The 16,921-nt window shown below is 46.2% G+C and overlaps 5 protein-coding genes across 5 annotated transcripts; 3 read left to right on the top strand and 2 right to left on the bottom strand.

Annotated features, from left to right (window-relative positions):
• Positions 1-2,128: 2,128 nt before the first annotated feature.
• On the top strand, positions 2,129-4,858 carry N7462_010034 (alpha-L-rhamnosidase; the record flags this gene model as incomplete). Its single annotated transcript, XM_057081748.1, has 1 exon — positions 2,129-4,858. One exon carries the CDS (start codon positions 2,129-2,131, stop codon positions 4,856-4,858), a length of 2,730 nt encoding a protein of 909 aa, XP_056928788.1.
• A 151-nt stretch (positions 4,859-5,009) lies between these two features.
• sit1 (putative siderochrome-iron transporter Sit1) lies at positions 5,010-7,237 on the bottom strand (the record flags this gene model as incomplete). The annotated part of the gene is made up of 9 exons (XM_057081747.1): positions 5,010-5,389; positions 5,451-5,510; positions 5,564-5,845; positions 5,896-5,953; positions 6,012-6,431; positions 6,493-6,597; positions 6,650-6,790; positions 6,850-6,933; positions 7,001-7,237. The coding sequence occupies 9 exons, from the start codon at positions 7,235-7,237 to the stop codon at positions 5,010-5,012; spliced, it is 1,767 nt and encodes a 588-aa protein (XP_056928787.1).
• A 2,421-nt stretch (positions 7,238-9,658) lies between these two features.
• N7462_010032 (uncharacterized protein) lies at positions 9,659-11,463 on the top strand (the record flags this gene model as incomplete). The annotated part of the gene is made up of 4 exons (XM_057081746.1): positions 9,659-9,970; positions 10,037-10,301; positions 10,363-10,499; positions 10,558-11,463. The coding sequence occupies 4 exons, from the start codon at positions 9,659-9,661 to the stop codon at positions 11,461-11,463; spliced, it is 1,620 nt and encodes a 539-aa protein (XP_056928786.1).
• A 1,508-nt stretch (positions 11,464-12,971) lies between these two features.
• Positions 12,972-14,106, top strand: N7462_010031 (D-mandelate dehydrogenase-like dehydrogenase; the record flags this gene model as incomplete). Its single annotated transcript, XM_057081745.1, has 2 exons — positions 12,972-13,120; positions 13,179-14,106. 2 exons carry the CDS (start codon positions 12,972-12,974, stop codon positions 14,104-14,106), a joined length of 1,077 nt encoding a protein of 358 aa, XP_056928785.1.
• Positions 14,107-14,485: 379 nt separating this feature from the next.
• Positions 14,486-16,372, bottom strand: N7462_010030 (pseudouridine synthase PUS2; the record flags this gene model as incomplete). Its single annotated transcript, XM_057081744.1, has 5 exons — positions 14,486-14,717; positions 14,781-15,629; positions 15,671-15,964; positions 16,037-16,240; positions 16,296-16,372. 5 exons carry the CDS (start codon positions 16,370-16,372, stop codon positions 14,486-14,488), a joined length of 1,656 nt encoding a protein of 551 aa, XP_056928784.1.
• Positions 16,373-16,921: the final 549 nt, after the last annotated feature.

The following is a 16,921-nucleotide window of genomic DNA, read 5'->3' as shown; positions in this document are numbered from 1 at the left end:
TATGCCCGGTAAGAACAGGAAAAGTTCTTCGCGGGGATAGATAGACCGAGGAGGCCCTTGTGCGGGGTATCAAGAAGAGAAAATTCTAATGGCTATAGTGCTGTAACAGGTAGCTTAAGGGCACAAAGCTCGCGTGAAATGGTAGTGGCTTCAAGGACTCACAAAAGGAGGTCGAAGATAGCGTTCTAAACCCTGACTGGATGGAATAATTGATTTGGTATCCCATCAATTAGGTGCAAGCTTAGGGGATTCATGAAGGTCGAAAGGTCAAAGCGTACGACAGCCTCGTCGCCGATCTTGTCGCTTTTAAGCCCCTCTCTGCATAATATTGAGAATAAAAGAACGAGTATTCCAACGATGAAGACTTCACACGACTTGATTCTTCTTTGTCGATCGCAATACAACGCATTCCAAGTATTCACATAATACATAAAATTGGCAACATGATACCTTTACAGGTCGATGTAACTAAAGCATGACTTGGAACTCACAGTCACAAAAGCAGAGGCAGAAGCAGGTCATCTTGATCTCTGTGTTAGAGAATAACTACTTGTACAAGGTAGAAAGCCTGTCGACTAGGTAGGAAGATAAACGTCAAGTAAGGAAGGCAAAACACCGTTTCTTACTATCATGGATCTCTCCATGATCCTCAATTTATGTACATGCTTCAACACTTTTCCACATGACCAAAGCAAGGGCGATAGATCACTTTAAAATATGCGGTCTGACGTGGCCCGCAGGTAACAGAGGTAAGCGAAGGCTACAAGAAGGAGGGGTTCACGAATCCCTGATGGAAGGGCACCGAAACCTCAGAGCCTTGTAGGCCATACATCCATGTTAGGGAGAAGTGGGAGAACGCAGTTCAGTGGGCGCCCACTGAACTGTAGTCTCTCAGAAGTGGGGGCTTTCATCACGAAGCCTGACTGATAAGGTGTCGAACTAACACCTGAGGCATTGAGTTGGGAATAACCTCATGTTGCAATATCATATGACACTCTGTTTCGCCAATTTTGGAGTCAACGGCCCTAATCTGAAAGAATTCTCAGCTTCTTCAGCGCTTGCGGCATGATCGCGGGGCTCAACGAAGCCAGGTTATAATTACAAGCACCATCTCGGGGTTCAGCAAAGCCATTCGGGGTGGCTCTGCATACGAGAGTATCCGGGCTACAATAACGCAAGTGATGAAGCAATTTGTAACTTTATTAGCACCATACGGTCCTCGAAGTAATATTACCGCACCAGGAAGTAAGTACGTCTTGGTTTTATTGTTGTCAGGTAGATTGATAACCACGGGCAAAGTATTTCTGCCTGAAATGACATCTGTGAGTATGGCTAGGAAGGGCGAAAAAGAATAATTTCCATTTTAGTGAGAGCACAGTGTCTTCACAGACCAATGCTTTGAATAGAGAATAAAATATCTAGAGCAGGAGCTGGTTGGACAGATTTATTATAAATCGAGCTCGGTTTGCAAGCCTCACTCTGATTGCCTTTAATTTGATGCTAAATGAGGGTTTGAATCTATTTGAAACTGATTTTTGCTACTCTTTTCCTTTCTTTTTTTAGTTTCTCTGGAATCATGTCCTTAACCTGTCGCGGTCTCAAATGCCATGCTTTGCAATTTTTCACGCGGGAAATATAATGATACTAGACACGTATGAGAAGGGGTTTGAAGATATGATAGTAGTTTAGTACTGATATCTACTGGTATCTACTGGTCTATAATTAAAATCAAAAGAGTTGAGTGATGCAAATTACTTTGATTGGACGGACTAATTGGATACCATGTGCCGCCAATCAAGGGACAGGATTCCAGAATTTTCAAGGAAAACAATTTAAGAACGAACCCCCTAGCGGCCTAATTGGTCCTTATTGGTCAATATGCCACGAATTGATGTCTCTCGCATGTCGACGAGAGGGGTTTGTGAATCCTTTTTGGAATGAATACTTTTCGGGGTAGTGCAAAGCGATGCGGGGTCTTAGATGTCTCTTCTAGTGGTGCTCGTGTCGGGTTATCGGGACAATTAGAAAGAGCTTATCATCGAGCTGTAGTGTGAAAGACAAATTCTTCTAACTTGAAAATGCTCACATCCCGTGTTCGACTTGGAACTAATTGAGTGGATGTGCAAACATGGTAATCCAAGCTGGTATTTCTCTTGAAAACCCTACATTCGACAGCCACATCGATGGCTTCGGGGTAGGAAACTCAAAACCAGATATTTCTTGGCGATTCATTTGCTCTGATTATAACATCAAGGGTTGGAGACAGCATGCATATGAGTTGGAACTCCAACGAGGTGATTCATTGAAATGCTATCGGGTCGAGTCTTCTCAGTCTGTTCGGGTACCTTGGCCAGCTGCACCTTTGCTTTCCCGAGAGACGGCAAAAATTCGGGTAAGGTCCATCGGGAGTTCCCAAGGCTGCTCAGATCAACTGCCAACGGAATGGTCACCATGGTCTACAGTTGAGGCTGGACTCCTGGACCAATGCAAATGGCAGGCGAAATTGATATTGGGACAGCAAGAGACTTCCCCAGATCGGCCAATTCGCCCTCTACTGCTCAGACGGTCATTCCTGGTCTCGGCAGAGGCCAAAAGGGTTCGCCAGGCTAGGCTCTATATCACCGCTCAGGGTGTTTACCAAGCCTATGTGAACGGAACTCGCGTGGGTGATCATTTCATGGCACCTGGCTTTACATCTTTCCAGTTTCGTCTCTCTTATCACGTGTTCGATGTCACAGATCTCATTCTTAGAAATGAGAAGAATATACTCGCTGCTGAAATTGGCGAAGGATGGTATGCCTCTCAGCTTTGGCGAGAAGGTCGACAAATTTATGGCAAGGATATTGGGCTTATCGCGCAGCTGGAAATCAGCTTTGAAAATGAAGACCAGTCCCTTCTAATTACCACTGACGGCGACTGGGAATGGAATGTGGGCCCCATGTTGACCAGTGAAATATACGACGGGGAAACCTTTGACATGTCGGAAGAGCAACCGGGCTGGAAAACAGGTTGCGAAGCTCGTCTTGGTACTCGATGGGCGCGAGTGAGCGTTCTTCCCCTTCCATCAATCACATTGTCCCTGCCTCAAGGTCCACCCGTTCGAGTCACACAAGAAGTTTCTGTCCAAAAGATATTCAAGTCTCCGTCAGGAAAAGTGTTGCTAGATTTCGGCCAAAACTTGGTTGGTGTACTACATATCCGATCACTGAGGAAGCCGGCAGGTCATCGAGTCACTTTCAAGCATGCCGAGGTGCTAGAGTATGGCGAAATCGGTATGCGGCCGCTTCGTGCTGCCAAATGTACTGACACTATCATATGTTCGGGAAAAGAGCTCAAGGGCTGGTCACCAAGTTTTACATTTCACGGTTTTCGGTTCGTCCAGGTGGATGGCTGGTCTCCAGAGGATGACTTGTGTCCCTTACATCCAGACAACATCTCGGCGCTAGTCATCCACAGCGACATGATCCGCACAGGTTGGTTCTCGTGCTCCGATAGTCTAGTCAACCGGCTCCATGAAAATTCCGTGTGGAGCATGCGTGGCAACTTCCTCTCGATTCCAACAGACTGTCCCCAACGGGACGAGCGTCTCGGATGGACGGGAGATATCCAGGTTTTCAGTCCCACGGCGAACTTTCTCTACAACACAAATGGGATTTTGGCCGACTGGTTGATCGATTTGAGCTTAGAACAAAACGAAGATAATGGAGTTCCGCCCATGATTGTGCCCAATGTTCAATTCGCAAAGGAATCCCGGCCTCCACAGGCTGTGTGGGGAGATGCGTCCGTCTTGGTTCCCTGGGCTCTATATCGATGGTTTGGCGATAAGAAAGTCCTCCAGCGCCAATATCTCAGTATGAGAGCTTGGCTCGATCAAGGTTGCTCTCGTGGTAAAGACGGGTTATGGAACGAGTCACTCTGGCAGCATGGGGACTGGTTAGATCCGTCAGCCCCCCCGGAGGATCCGGGCAACGGCCAAACAGACGGTGTTTTCGTCGCAGATTGCTACCTCGTTTATGTTACAGGAATTATGAGCCAAATTTCATCAATTCTTCAGCGACCGGAGGATCAAAGACGGTACAGCGAAGATCATGATCGCCTAAAGCGCGTCTTCCAGGAGAAATATATCACTCCGAAGGGAATGGTAATATGCGACACACAAACGTCTCTTTCCCTGGCCCTAGTATTCTCTTTACTTGACAAAAAACATCAAATCCAAACTGCCGGTGAGCGATTAGCGCATAAAGTACGCTATGCTAAATTTCGGGTGGCGACTGGTTTCGCAGGCACACCGATTGTGACTCACGCATTGAGCCAGACAGGATGGCATCAGTTAGCTTTCCGAATGCTGCTGGAATCTGAATGTCCGTCATGGCTTTATCCGGTTAGTATGGGAGCTACCACGACTTGGGAGAGATGGAACAGCATGCTCCCAGATGGATCAATCAACCCAGGACAGATGACGAGCTTCAACCACTACGCACTCGGATCAGTTTCAAACTGGCTACACGAGAGGGTGGGAGGAATCAGTATCATTGAGCCGGGATGGCGAGTCTTCAAAGTAAGACCGGTTCCGGGAGGTACGATACGAAGTGCTGAAATTCGGCTTGAAAGCCCCTTTGGACGAATCGAATGTTCGTGGGCGTTAGACAACAATTCGCTCTTTTCAATGAGACTCATCATTCCTCCAAATTCTTCAGCATGGGTGTTTCTACCAGACCAAGCAGATGAAGACTTAGAGGGAGGTAAGTTCTTACTTTCCGGTCAGTATGAAATGAATTGTCTGTTTCATCCTGGTCCCTGGCCCCCTAAAGCGCTGGAGACTCTATTCAAACCGCCACCCCGCAAGCAAAACAATTAGATCAAGAGAAGCGAGAAGTAATATTTTCAAATCTCAAATACCGAGGATGCAAGAAGTTCAAAATTATTATATGAAATATAGCAAAATCAAACACTAATATGCCAAGGAGCTATATTTCAGCGTGATGCATCTGTAGACGAATAGCAAAGGCCTAGATATTTCCGGGATTCGAATCTGTTTCAGAATCTTCTTCCGCTTTGGCAAGCGTTTGCTCTTTTGTAAGTTTTGGATTCCGAATGAAGAGCGCGAAGAATATTAGCGGTATAGTTAGACATATTCCGGTAATGCAGAGGAGACGTTGAGTTTTCTGATAGGCAAAAATCACATTATCGCGATCCGGTGTACCAACAGGATTAACAGCAGCGAATGCTAATGGCTCTGCATAGACAGAGGCAGCGAGAGTCTCATTACCAAGTCTTCTGGTCAGTTCCTGGGGAAGTACTTGATTCCAAATGGCGCCAGAGATTGTATTTCCGACCGCACTGCCGATATTGTAGGAGGCAAGATAAATTCCTGTCACAACAGCAAGATCTAATTGATGATTAGGGCATGTCTTATCGTTAGAACTCCGTCTTCGGCGTGGAAGTCTTACGTTCATGCTTGGAGACAGCTTGAATGCTCGCTTGAGCAGGATAAGGGAACATTCCACCAGCTAGTAAAGTGTCAGTCAATGCATGTCGACCAATCATGTATAAATATCCATACCAAGTCCTAGTAGTACCTGGCCTCCAATAACACCCGAATGACTGGATCCGCTTGCGCCACCACGGAAGTAGATCAAGATACCGAATGCGACTGTGAACAATAGGGTACCAATAATAATGAAAGGCTTGAGCTGGCGAATTCTAATGATGATAAAGCCAAGAATAGTTCCGGCAATGACGGATGTGAAGCTGTACAGTGACGTGATCCGGGTTGCACTCAAAACTGATTCATCAAAGCTCACATAAAGTACAGTGTACAGGAAATCACCCTGAAGATACCATGCTGTATGAAAGTTAGCTCGTGCGTGATTAAATCAATATGGAGAATAATACCAGTGTTCAACATCGTCGCAATTCCGAGTGCGCCCCAAACACCTCGATCCTTAAGATGCTTTGCTGGTGGTTAGTTTGGACGTTAAGCATCACAGAAAGGACATGATTAGACCCACCTTGAATGGTAGCATTGGATATTTACATGTCCTCTCCCAGTATACCCAAACCGGAACCAGTAAAATACCAATGACCAGGGGTGTGATCACCTTGGCAGTCTTCCATTGCGCAGTTACACCTCCAGCAATGGTAAAGGGGACTAAAATGCAAGCCAGCATGGCGATCATCAGGATAATCCCAACCACATCCAAGTGCCAGAAGAGCTCTATTATAAGACGACGACCTCCCAACTCTTCAAGAGAGCTTTTATAAGATTCCAAGTGACCTGAAACTTTGGCCCGTCGATAAACAATGTAGAGAACGACGATCAGAGGCAAAGCACATGCTGGGTAGATCAGAGCAAACATGCCTATTCCCCAGCGCCATGAGGTGACCTTAAGCACAGCAGTAGTCAAGTTGCCGCTTATCCAAGTGTTAATCTATGAGGCAGTGAGTTCATGAAGGCTTTAATCACCACAACTAATGTAGAAATTTCCTTACAATGAATGGCAAAGCTGGGATATAGGAGAAGAGAAGCCGAGATCGTGTTGAAGTCAAGTCAGCTATCAAAACTTCAACCAGTAGCATGATGCAAGTATACCCGATCTGGAATCAAGTCAGGTGGTATAATTCTGGATATTGAGGGTTGGTTTTGTACCTGATATATGACAGCGCCCGCACAAAACGCCTCCACGGTCTTGGAGAAGGTTTCAATGATTGTTCCGACAGTATAAAACAAAATTGAAACAATAATCAATTCGAGCCTGCCGAAAACGTCTGCAATCTTTGCCGCAGTAGGCTAGATGGACATTGCAATCTGATTAGTCTTCGTCAAGATTGATTCGCGCGACCTCCTACCTGTGCTGCAGCGGCTATTACTGCTCGCAAGACATTAACTGTCGCAAGTAGGCTGTGCTGTCCATAACTTTGAGTCGCATAGGGCTGCGTACATTTAGATTCTTTGTAATCATTCGGCAGTCGAAGTCACTGTATATATATATAATCTCACCTGGTAGGTATATCTGACCGTTCCATCAAGCCCATACACATAAGCAATCAAAAAAATACTTGCAAATAGGAGAACACGATCGACAAGTTGGAAGTGAGAAGCGATAATCTCAATTCGGCGGACACCTGGACTGCCGTTACCAAGCAGATTCACTTCCTGAACAGCCTCGGTTTGGTGGTGAAGCACTTTGTTCGAGTTTTCGCCGACATGACTTTCGTCGGGGGTTTCAACGACCATTTCTGGCATGGGGAGGGCAGAAATCTGAAACTGACAGGGTTTAATGGACAATCTCAAAATTTCCCTGCGTTATAAATGTGGGCAAAGGTCGAATATTTCAGTGAGGGAAATAGCTTCCTAGCCAAGCCCGCGTGGCCAGAGAAGGAACATGCCTAGCCTGAGCTGACTCGTGCTAGCCACGGAATCCCTCAAATATCATCTTATCTGATGAAAGTCTCGGTCCAGGAAACCTTTCAAAGCCAAGCTAGCGTGCCCTGATGGCTTGCCCAGAGGCACTAAGTTGTTTAGATGCTTGGCTGTGGCCAGTCAATCGACTCGGTTTTTCTCCACCTCGTGTTGCGACCCTGTGGTCGCAATTTCCCGCCATCTGCGCCGTGGCACCGAGACCCTCGATGGCTGAGACAGTTCCGAGAATTTTTCAACAACAGACGCAGAATCAGGTCAATTGGTCGGTCTAAGGCCAGGCAACGAGTAAAAAAAGTCAATCAAATCTAACCCCTTCGTCCAACCTTATTTCATGATTATCCATGAGTATCTATCTATTGAACATGGGAAGCTCGCACTTGAATCTGACAAAGCAGCCTGAAAAATGCCGATCGGATCGCCAAATTACCACCAAACAACCACCAGACTGCGACGCTGAGCAGGCCTCCACAAGCGCGGGGTCGAGGCGGAGAGGGAGAGGGGGGGGGGGGAGTTGCTTTTTAGACGGACAATATGTGCAAATAGAGACTATATTTTTAATGATCGTAGGCAAGATTCAATCGACTCATCAGGCGGTGCACTGAGTAGACGATTTCCCCATTAATCTATTTAGCACAAGATATCTTCAAGTCTCCAACACGAGTTATCAACACAGAGATCACTCATAGCAAGATCATTTACAAACATACAGTGGTAGCAGGACATTAATTAGTGCTTAAGCCTCATCTTTATCGGTGTCCTGACATCGAAAGATATTTCATGTCCCAAAATTACCGCTATGTGATACTCTTACTATTTCTGATACTCCGTCACCATTAGATTTACTGCTGCTGGTGCTGTTGAGCATGACGTGGCAAGATAAGTGAAATAATAAATACTACTTCAATAGTGATCGTCTCCATTAAGAGGGAGATCGTCTACAACCTCAAAAAAGATGTGAAGGTCACGACAGATTCAACTAGAGTTAGAGCACGTATGAAGTTGTCACAACAGGGAGAGGTCTACATTTGAGATGAGCATGGTCACAACAAGCTAGAATGTGAACCCCAAGTTAAGCCAACTTACCCAAATAGCCACCAAAGGGGCACAGTTAAACTTACTGATTAGTTTATTAGAGAGATGTGTGTCTTATTCCAACCTCGGATAGATAACCTGGCGGCATCTCTACGGATCGACGCCCACCAATTTATCCTTGATAATCCAGATGTGACAGAGTCCGGAGATGTAAAAGTAATTTATTCGTTCTCTCTGCGATAACTAAGAAGGTGCCTTGGAATCATGTGATCTAACTTAGAGGGTAACACTAGAGCTCGGATATGAGGAGATCATAGCCCCCGATACGCTGTCATCATATTTACAACTGGGAGGTCAGATTTACAAGAGATACATATCGTAAAGATACTAGCTTAAGAGCAGAGTGTGTCTTTAGAGGCTGCCTATTTGTGTTTGTTGAGCTATGCACACACTGCACACGTTGGGAAGACATCAGTCGTAAGTTCCTGTGTTCTGCTTGCGTCTGGAGTGCATAGTGACATCTGTCGGTGGAATCTGTTACATGTTTGAGATATTTAGCAGGCCATACGGAGTGATTTTAGTTCCTGAAATGATGCACAGGAAAAGGGCCTAAACTGTCACCCAGTTTTCACTATTTGTTGCAGGAGATCATGCCTTTTGACTGGGGCCGGCAGGTCAGGCTGGGGGCCATGCAGGGCGACCGGCTACTACAGGGGTTCAGCGTAACAATTATCATACCAATATCGCACTCGACGTGTCTTCTTCAAACAGCCATATAGTCTATCAACTTTTATTTTATCCGTCCTCTATCAATTATCTTCACTCTATACAAGTTCATTATATCCTGAGATCAGTCGTTTATCGCAGGTAGAGCAATGACGTGGTCAGCACATCAATGGGCGCAAGTGGGGATACGTCTCCGCCCCCTACGTACACCGCTTAAGTTGGACCAAGACACGGATTCTTGTGTCTCCCATGGACGTACTATATACTGGATTCAGCCAAATAGCCCCCAGGTGCGGGCGGGAGAGTGGGGCTCGTGCTGAATAACAACGGAATCCCCATTCTTTCTTGAGGTTCCTGCTGGACTTTCTTGCTGTTTTAAATAATTTCCGGTCCCTCGCCGATCCTCTGTTCACCTCATTGATCAACATATAAACATAGCACTCATACCCGGTGTATATCTCATCGGAATTTTACTTGATGGCTCCTCCTAGTACCATCCCTGTGCCTGGTGTTGACCACGGCGAACGCATTCTTGCTGCTGTAGTCGAGGAACGAGCCAAAAACAATAGCTCAAGTCCATGGCTCTCTATCCCAGTGGATGAGAATAATCTCTCTCTGGGCTTCCGAGACATCACCTTCAAACAGCTGAACAACTATGCGAATCATGCGGCGCAGTGGCTGATTAAAGCCCTACCTAATTCTGAGGAATTCCAGCGCCTTGCGTACTCTGGTCCCAAGGATCTAAGATACCCGATTCTGGCCATTGCAGCGGCCAAGGTGCAGAAAGTGGTGAGTGATACCAATAGAGCAGCTGACGTACTTGATGCAGAGAAGGATGACTGATCGTGGATTTAGATGGTACTTCCCTCGCCATTAGTTACAGCAAAAGCTCAGTTGAATATCTTTGAGAAAACAGGCTGTACCCTTTATCTGAGACCCCAGGAGAGCGCTGCTTCTGTGGCAGAGATTCTTAAAGACGCGCCTCACATCCATACTATCACTGTGCCCGCTCTGGGCGAATTTTTCAATGAAATAGAGGCTATCCCTGTCAATTATTCCAAGTCATGGGAGGAAGGCAAAGATGATCCATGGCTTGTTTTTCACACCTCGGGAACAACGGGTATGATTGAGCATGCTCTTCACACGAAACTTGAATATTATAAGACCTAACTAGGGAGCAGGGAATCCCAAACCTATCACATATACACATGAAATGATGGCCGGAGTTGATGCAGCGGCTAGTCGTTCTGACATCGAAGAGTGTGTCATTCATCAGTTTGCTCAACAGAGGTGGTATAGTCCTTTACCATCACTTCACGTGAGTCAACTTGTTCCAAATGATTTTATTTTGCTTTTGCCTTGTCTAACCAAACTAGTTTGTGGGCATGGCCATGACCTTGGCAATGACCACTTTCTTACACATGACAGCGGTACTAGGTCCATCTACTCCTCCATCCCCAGAAGTAATTACCAATGTCTTGCGTTATGGAAACGTTAAGGGTGCCTTACTTCCCCCAATACTCATTGACAGTCTCTGTCTCTCCCCTGCTGGCCTTCAAGCTCTTCGGGAGCTGAAATATATTCATTTCGCCGGTGCTCCATTGTCAGCTAAGTCTGGAGAGCTTCTTGTCCCGTATACAAAGGTTGTGCCCGCTATTGGAAGCACTGAAACCGGTGGTTATTTTACAGCTTGTCACGACAAGGCGGATGCGTGGGATTTTGTTACCTTCCAAAAACATGCCGGTGCCATTTTTGAACCTCGAGTGAACAATTTACATGAATTGGTCTTCATTCGTGATCCAAGCTGTTCAATGCAACAAATATTCACTGTATACCCGGATCGCGACCGATTTGAGACCAATGATCTATGGATTGAACATCCCGATTACAAAGGTCTATGGAAGATCATTGGCCGGACAGATGACTATGTGTGTCTGTCCCATGGAGAAGGACTGCATGCGTCCCTTTTGGAACCGGAAATTAAAGCCCATCCCAGTGTTAAAAATGCTTTAATTGGAGGACAGGGAAGGCCACAGCCTGTACTACTCGTGGAGCTCATTGGAAGTGCAGAGCAAAATGGATCTCCCGGAGACTTCATAGAGAGCTTGAGACCCTATATTGAGAAGGTCAACTCCAGCTGTCACGAGGCGGTCCAAATTTCATTGGATAAGATCATCATAGCCTCAAAGGAAAAGCCATTTATCGAAACTATCAAGGGTAGTGTGGCGAGGTTGCAGACTTTAGCTTTGTACGAGGAAGAAATTGCCGCACATTTCTTTTGAGAGATATAACAAATCAACAGTGGCGTTAACTGATATAGTATTTGATTATTAGTTATAGACTTGATAACGTATTGTATGAATTAAAGTCTTTACTTCCCATACTATGTTAGACCGGCATGATGGTTGTTTCGATAATCAGAGAACAAGAATATCTCAGCTTTATCTTTCAGTCTGATGCCCCTTACCATATTTTGGTTTTTTGAAATTTCCATGGCCTGATGGAAAACAGACCATGAAAATACTTGTTTCTACATATTTTTAGTGTCATGTATAATCATGAGGTGGCCTTATGGTTGATCACCGGGAGTCGGAGAGAAAACCGAATTACTTCCTCCGCATATCGTCACATGTCCCATGCAAAATCTACTAAGCCATATCGCATCCATATACTTTGCCAATTTAGAGTGCTTCATGTGATAATTTCCCTGACATCAATTTGCTTAGTGCTTTGCTTGATAGAAAAAACGATTCACCTCGCCGATAGACTCTCATTTTCAATCATGGCAGTCGGAGAGAACTCCAGTCTATTCCAAATCCTGTAAAGATTATCAATTGAAGAATATGTCTATTCTTGTGGCCTAGAATCATATGCTATTGATTCTACACCAGTCTCTTCTCTGTGACGACACTGGCAGTATACACTGTACAGCAAATAACCTAACCCTCGCTAGAGAGAGATTGCGTCATCATGGAGAACAAAGATCACAAAATAACCCATATTGAGCCTGTGCACATCCAAACAAGCGAGCTCGGGTTATTTTTCTTTTCCAGAAGAGTTCTTGTCTCGGGATGAAAATTGGCATCAACAAGAGACAAAAAGGCAGCTCAGAAAAAGTCGATTTGCATCTTTCGCCTTGAATAGTGGTATTTCATTTGACCAACATTCTAGGTCGCAGGTCGATTACTTTTGTTTTTACCACATCCAATTTGGGAGTCCAAATGTTTGCTATCCTCTCATGTTAATAGGAGGTTTTCTTCCTGCATTACAACTGCCACTTGGATACCTTCTTCGTTCTCAAGGTCTCTTGTATAGCGATCTATGGTGGTGGCGGCTGTATGTGGCTGGCATGTTCGGGAACGCATCTGCCATATATGGGAGTTACCTACACCCGGGGTTTCAGGGAGATACAACCTACCTGCAGCTATGCATTGGCATGCGTATGTGGGGCTTGCGGGGGTTGGAAATATTAACTTGGGCTGCACTGAAGAGAGAGAACTGAAGATGCGACCCATAGCTGTGTAAATTGTGTACGACTGCAAACTGGACACTTTTAGTGTGGTTTTTTTTCAATCTTTGCTTGATTTTTACAATACTCAAAGGTCTCAATTCGGTCGAGACGCGAGTTGTGAACAGTCAGTCGGTCTTCTCTCCGGCCAGGATATTATAGTTTCCGATGGCCGGATAAATGACGCGGAAATCACATTTCTAGGATAGCACTTCATATAAATGATCGACTACTTCAGCGGGGAAGGAATGTAATTTCGAAACAATGAAAGAGATTTCAAACATGTCGGGTAAACCTACAGTTCTTCATCTTGGTGATCCCATCAAATACAATGATGAATTCTACAACGAAAACTTCATCTCTCGCTTTGAGGTTATCAGAGCGACGGAAACCGACCGAGCAAGTTTCATGGAAGCCTTGAAAACTAAGAAGTATTTTCAAACATATTTTCCTGTTTGTCTGCAAGGATCTGATTCATTGCGATACTAGATATGGTGATTTCTCGGCTCTATTCCGCCCTCATTTTCAAACGGGAGGTTTCATGGGCCAGTGGGACTCGGAACTCATCTCACTATTACCACCAAGCGTGCGTATCTTTGCTTCAGCTGGAGCAGGCTTTAACTGGGCAGACACTGACATACTTGGCCATCACCAAATTTGGTACGCTAATGGTGCTGGTGCATCTGATGAGGCTGTCTCCGACACGGCATTGTATATGATTCTTAGCGTGTTCCGAAACTTCACACGATCGCAGCTAGCGGCACGGAAGGCTGATCCAAAAATATTTACTGAAACTCACAAGCTTATTGCCACAATATCACAGAATCCTCGTGGCCATATTTTAGGCGTGATCGGACTAGGGAATATCAGCAAAAAGCTTGCTCTCAAGGCCCGACTGGCGTTGGGAATGAAGATACACTACTTTGATATTGCGCGTGCAGGGCAGAAGGAAGAAGAAGAGCTCCAAGCCACATACCATGAGTCATTAGACCATCTTCTAAAGATTGCCGACTGCGTTACACTGCATACGCCTCTTAACAAGCATACCCACAATTTGATTGATGCCAGGGCCTTGTCATTGATGAAGCCCGGAAGTAGAATCATCAATACAGCTAGAGGGCCTATTGTGGATGAAGACGCATTGATTCAAGCTCTCAAGACGGGTCACATAGCTGCTGCAGCACTCGATGTGCACTACCATGAGCCGCAAGTGTCCAAAGTACTAGCGACCATGGATAATGTTACTCTTACCACTCATATTGGCGGTGGTGCATTGGACACGAGAATTAACTTTGAACTAAATGCCATGAAGAATATTCTTGCTGTGGTCGGCCCCAGTGGTGAATTCTCAGGAGAGCCACTTACGCCTGTAAATAGAGAGGCATTTCGAGGGGGATTGTTGAAAGTTCAAAGTTGAGGACCAAAGCCAGCGATACTTCCGATCATTACAAGCAAATCTTCATTTATTTGAAACTCGGCCATTGATCATCCGTGGCCCCGGTTCAAGTTTCCAGTAGGAAGCTTAACAAGCAATGATTACTAAATGTAAAGAGCTGTTGGGGAAGGCATAAGTTGCTGTCGGAAATCGAGCAGCAGGAATGACTGATAGACATTGATTATTGCGCCAGCTAGAACAGCCTTGGTCAAAACACTCCGACTTGGTGCTGGTCAGTCATCCCAGCCGGTCGATCCTACAGTAAGAAATTGTAACTCTTTCGGCGCCTAGCGAAGTACTAAGAGGTGAAAGCAATGATTTATTATTTTCTTTTATATGAGCTACCAAATTTAGAAAGTAATCAACTATCTTCGCGATTTGGTAAATCGCCCTCGTCTTCTGACTCAGATTCGACAGCTGCGAGAGCCTGGCTCCCGTTATTTCCGGATTTCTCACTCGTCAGCGCCTTCGAATTACCTGGTTTTCCATCAGCCGCCGAGGCGAGTTGAGTAGAGGCTGCAATGCCACCGGAGGTAACATAGAGGAAGTGGTTCATCGTGAAATGATCGATGTGATTGAAGAAAGAGCCGAACCTGTTGTATCATAGAGTAAGTATTATGCTGAAATCCTGTCCGACAAAAATCATTACGACTTACGCTGCACTCTCTGCCTCCTCGCGGAAGATTCGATCGTAAATCTCCCGCTGTTTGAACTCATCCATTTCCTTTTCAAACTTGTCGAAATTGATGGGCTCACGACCCAAAGTCTTAGCCTTGCTACTGTAGCTGTCGAAGATAGGACGTTCGAGTAAGAGCCCGAGCCCTGGAGCCTTGGGGATAGCTACTCGGTCTGGTCCGTATGTGTCGTTGATTCGATCCGGGTGACAGCCACAGCGGACAACAAGGGCGGCCATGGCAACCATTTTGCGAATTTGGTGCATCATGAAACTCTGACCGTGGACCTTTAAGCTGAGCCATTCGGTACCATTGATGACCACAGGCGTTGGGTTCACCTTGAAGGACCTGATGAATCGGCTCGCTGATGGATCTTTGTAGGTTTTTTGGATGGTGTAATTGTGGAAGTTCCGCGTGCCCTCGTACCTGCTGAGGCTTTCCTGCAAACGAGCGACGCGAGACGAAGGAATACGATAAGCTCTGCGGGCCGTCAGGTAAGCTGCCTTAACTGCCTTTATAGTGTCGTGGATCAGTTGTTGGCGAGGATCCAATTTGAAGGGTTTCTTGGTCTCTTCTTGAGCAGACTCGGTTTCAGGTTGGGGCTGTGGAATAGCATTGTCGTTTGCGTCCGAGGCATTTTCTTCCTCCTGAAAGAATAAGGACTTTTGAACAATGTTGCGAATATCGTCAGGGACTGTCTCGAGAATCGGTTTGATATATTTTTCATCAACTTCATCCCAGTAGGTCGAAACTTCCTCCTGTCTGGCTGCGACCTCTTCCAAATCACCCGCCTTCTTGGCAAGTTCGACGATTTTTGTTCCTAGGAACGTACTTGGATGGGGGGCAAAAGACAGTGGCTTGGCAGCAAGTACTCATAAACTCTTGAGTCGCAAAGTTGGTAGCAGTTGAAGCTCTTGGCCGTTTGCTCGATTCCCCACACCCGAATTTGCGGACTGAGTTTCTCGTTGATCTTTTGAACGATATCGGGATCCTCGATAATCATCTTGAGCGAAACAACATTTCCGGCAGCGTGTACGCCCTTGTCTGTGCGCGCGCAACGAGCGAAAGATGACTTTTTTGGGTCCGTGGCATTGGCTTTCGAAACTGCGCCGGCGGCAACCAAGGCTGTAAAAAGCTCGCCTTCAATGGTTTTCTTGTCGTTGGTTCTGGTTAAATAGAATTCATTAGCATGGACCAACCTCTGTCAACCCCTTAATCACAAGCCAGAGTTCACGTACAATTGCATGCCATAGTAGCCTGTCCCAGAGTACCCCATCAACAAGGCGACCTTCTTCTTCGGGCGACGCTCCTCCTGCTCAATTTCCTCCTTGGAGAATTCGGTAGCATAGATCGGGACGGCTACCTCCTCGCCATTCTCCAGCTTGCGGCGCTTAGTTTCGGCCTGCTGGTCAGATCGCGCTCGCTTGTCTATTTTTTGGCGGCTTCCTTGGTTAGTAACAGGGCTCAATTTCCTGAGTAGAACTCCACACGACATACCTCCATTCTGACCTTCCCATATCACGCTTCTTACGCCCTTCACCAGCTCGATCTCCTCCTGTTTGGTTGTCGGCCATTGCACGCGGCTGAAGAAATCGGCGAGCTCTTGCTCGGCCTTGCTTTTGAAATGCAGTGATCGGACAAATGGACAAGCTGCAATCAAACCCTGACGACTGGAGAGCGAGTATCGGAAAACAGGAGCCTTGAAGGGTGAAAAAATCGCAGGCAAATCGCGCGGCCTAAAAATGGAGGCGTGCATGAACTCGAACCTCATCCAAAAACGTTCGCGGGACTGCGAAACTGTCGCCGCGGAGGTTTTCAATGGAGAAACGCTAGTCTTGTTCAGGCTAGGCTCGAGCCTATCATCTAACCTCATATGGTAAACATTGATGCCTCAGGCTCCAAGGCGCGACAGGGCGGCCTCCGCCTCATCTAAAGTTGAAGCTTTCCCAGCCGCTGACACTCCCACGGAGATTCTTTGAATTCCCTCACTCCGGCGCCCGTGCCCTTGCGCGATCCTGCGCGGCGATCCTTGTCCTTCAAGCGCTTTTTCTTTGTTAAAGGCTGCGGACGACGATGGTCTTTCTTTCACCTTAAACCGTGCCACCAGAAGCTTTGTCTTCCAC

This window comes from Penicillium macrosclerotiorum, assembly GCF_028827735.1.
Source record: "Penicillium macrosclerotiorum strain IBT 26536 chromosome Unknown utg000010l_segment0_segment0, whole genome shotgun sequence".
In the NCBI taxonomy this organism is placed as follows: domain Eukaryota; kingdom Fungi; phylum Ascomycota; class Eurotiomycetes; order Eurotiales; family Aspergillaceae; genus Penicillium; species Penicillium macrosclerotiorum.
Note: the sequence above shows the minus strand (reverse complement) of the source record. Positions and strands in the feature narration are given on the sequence as shown.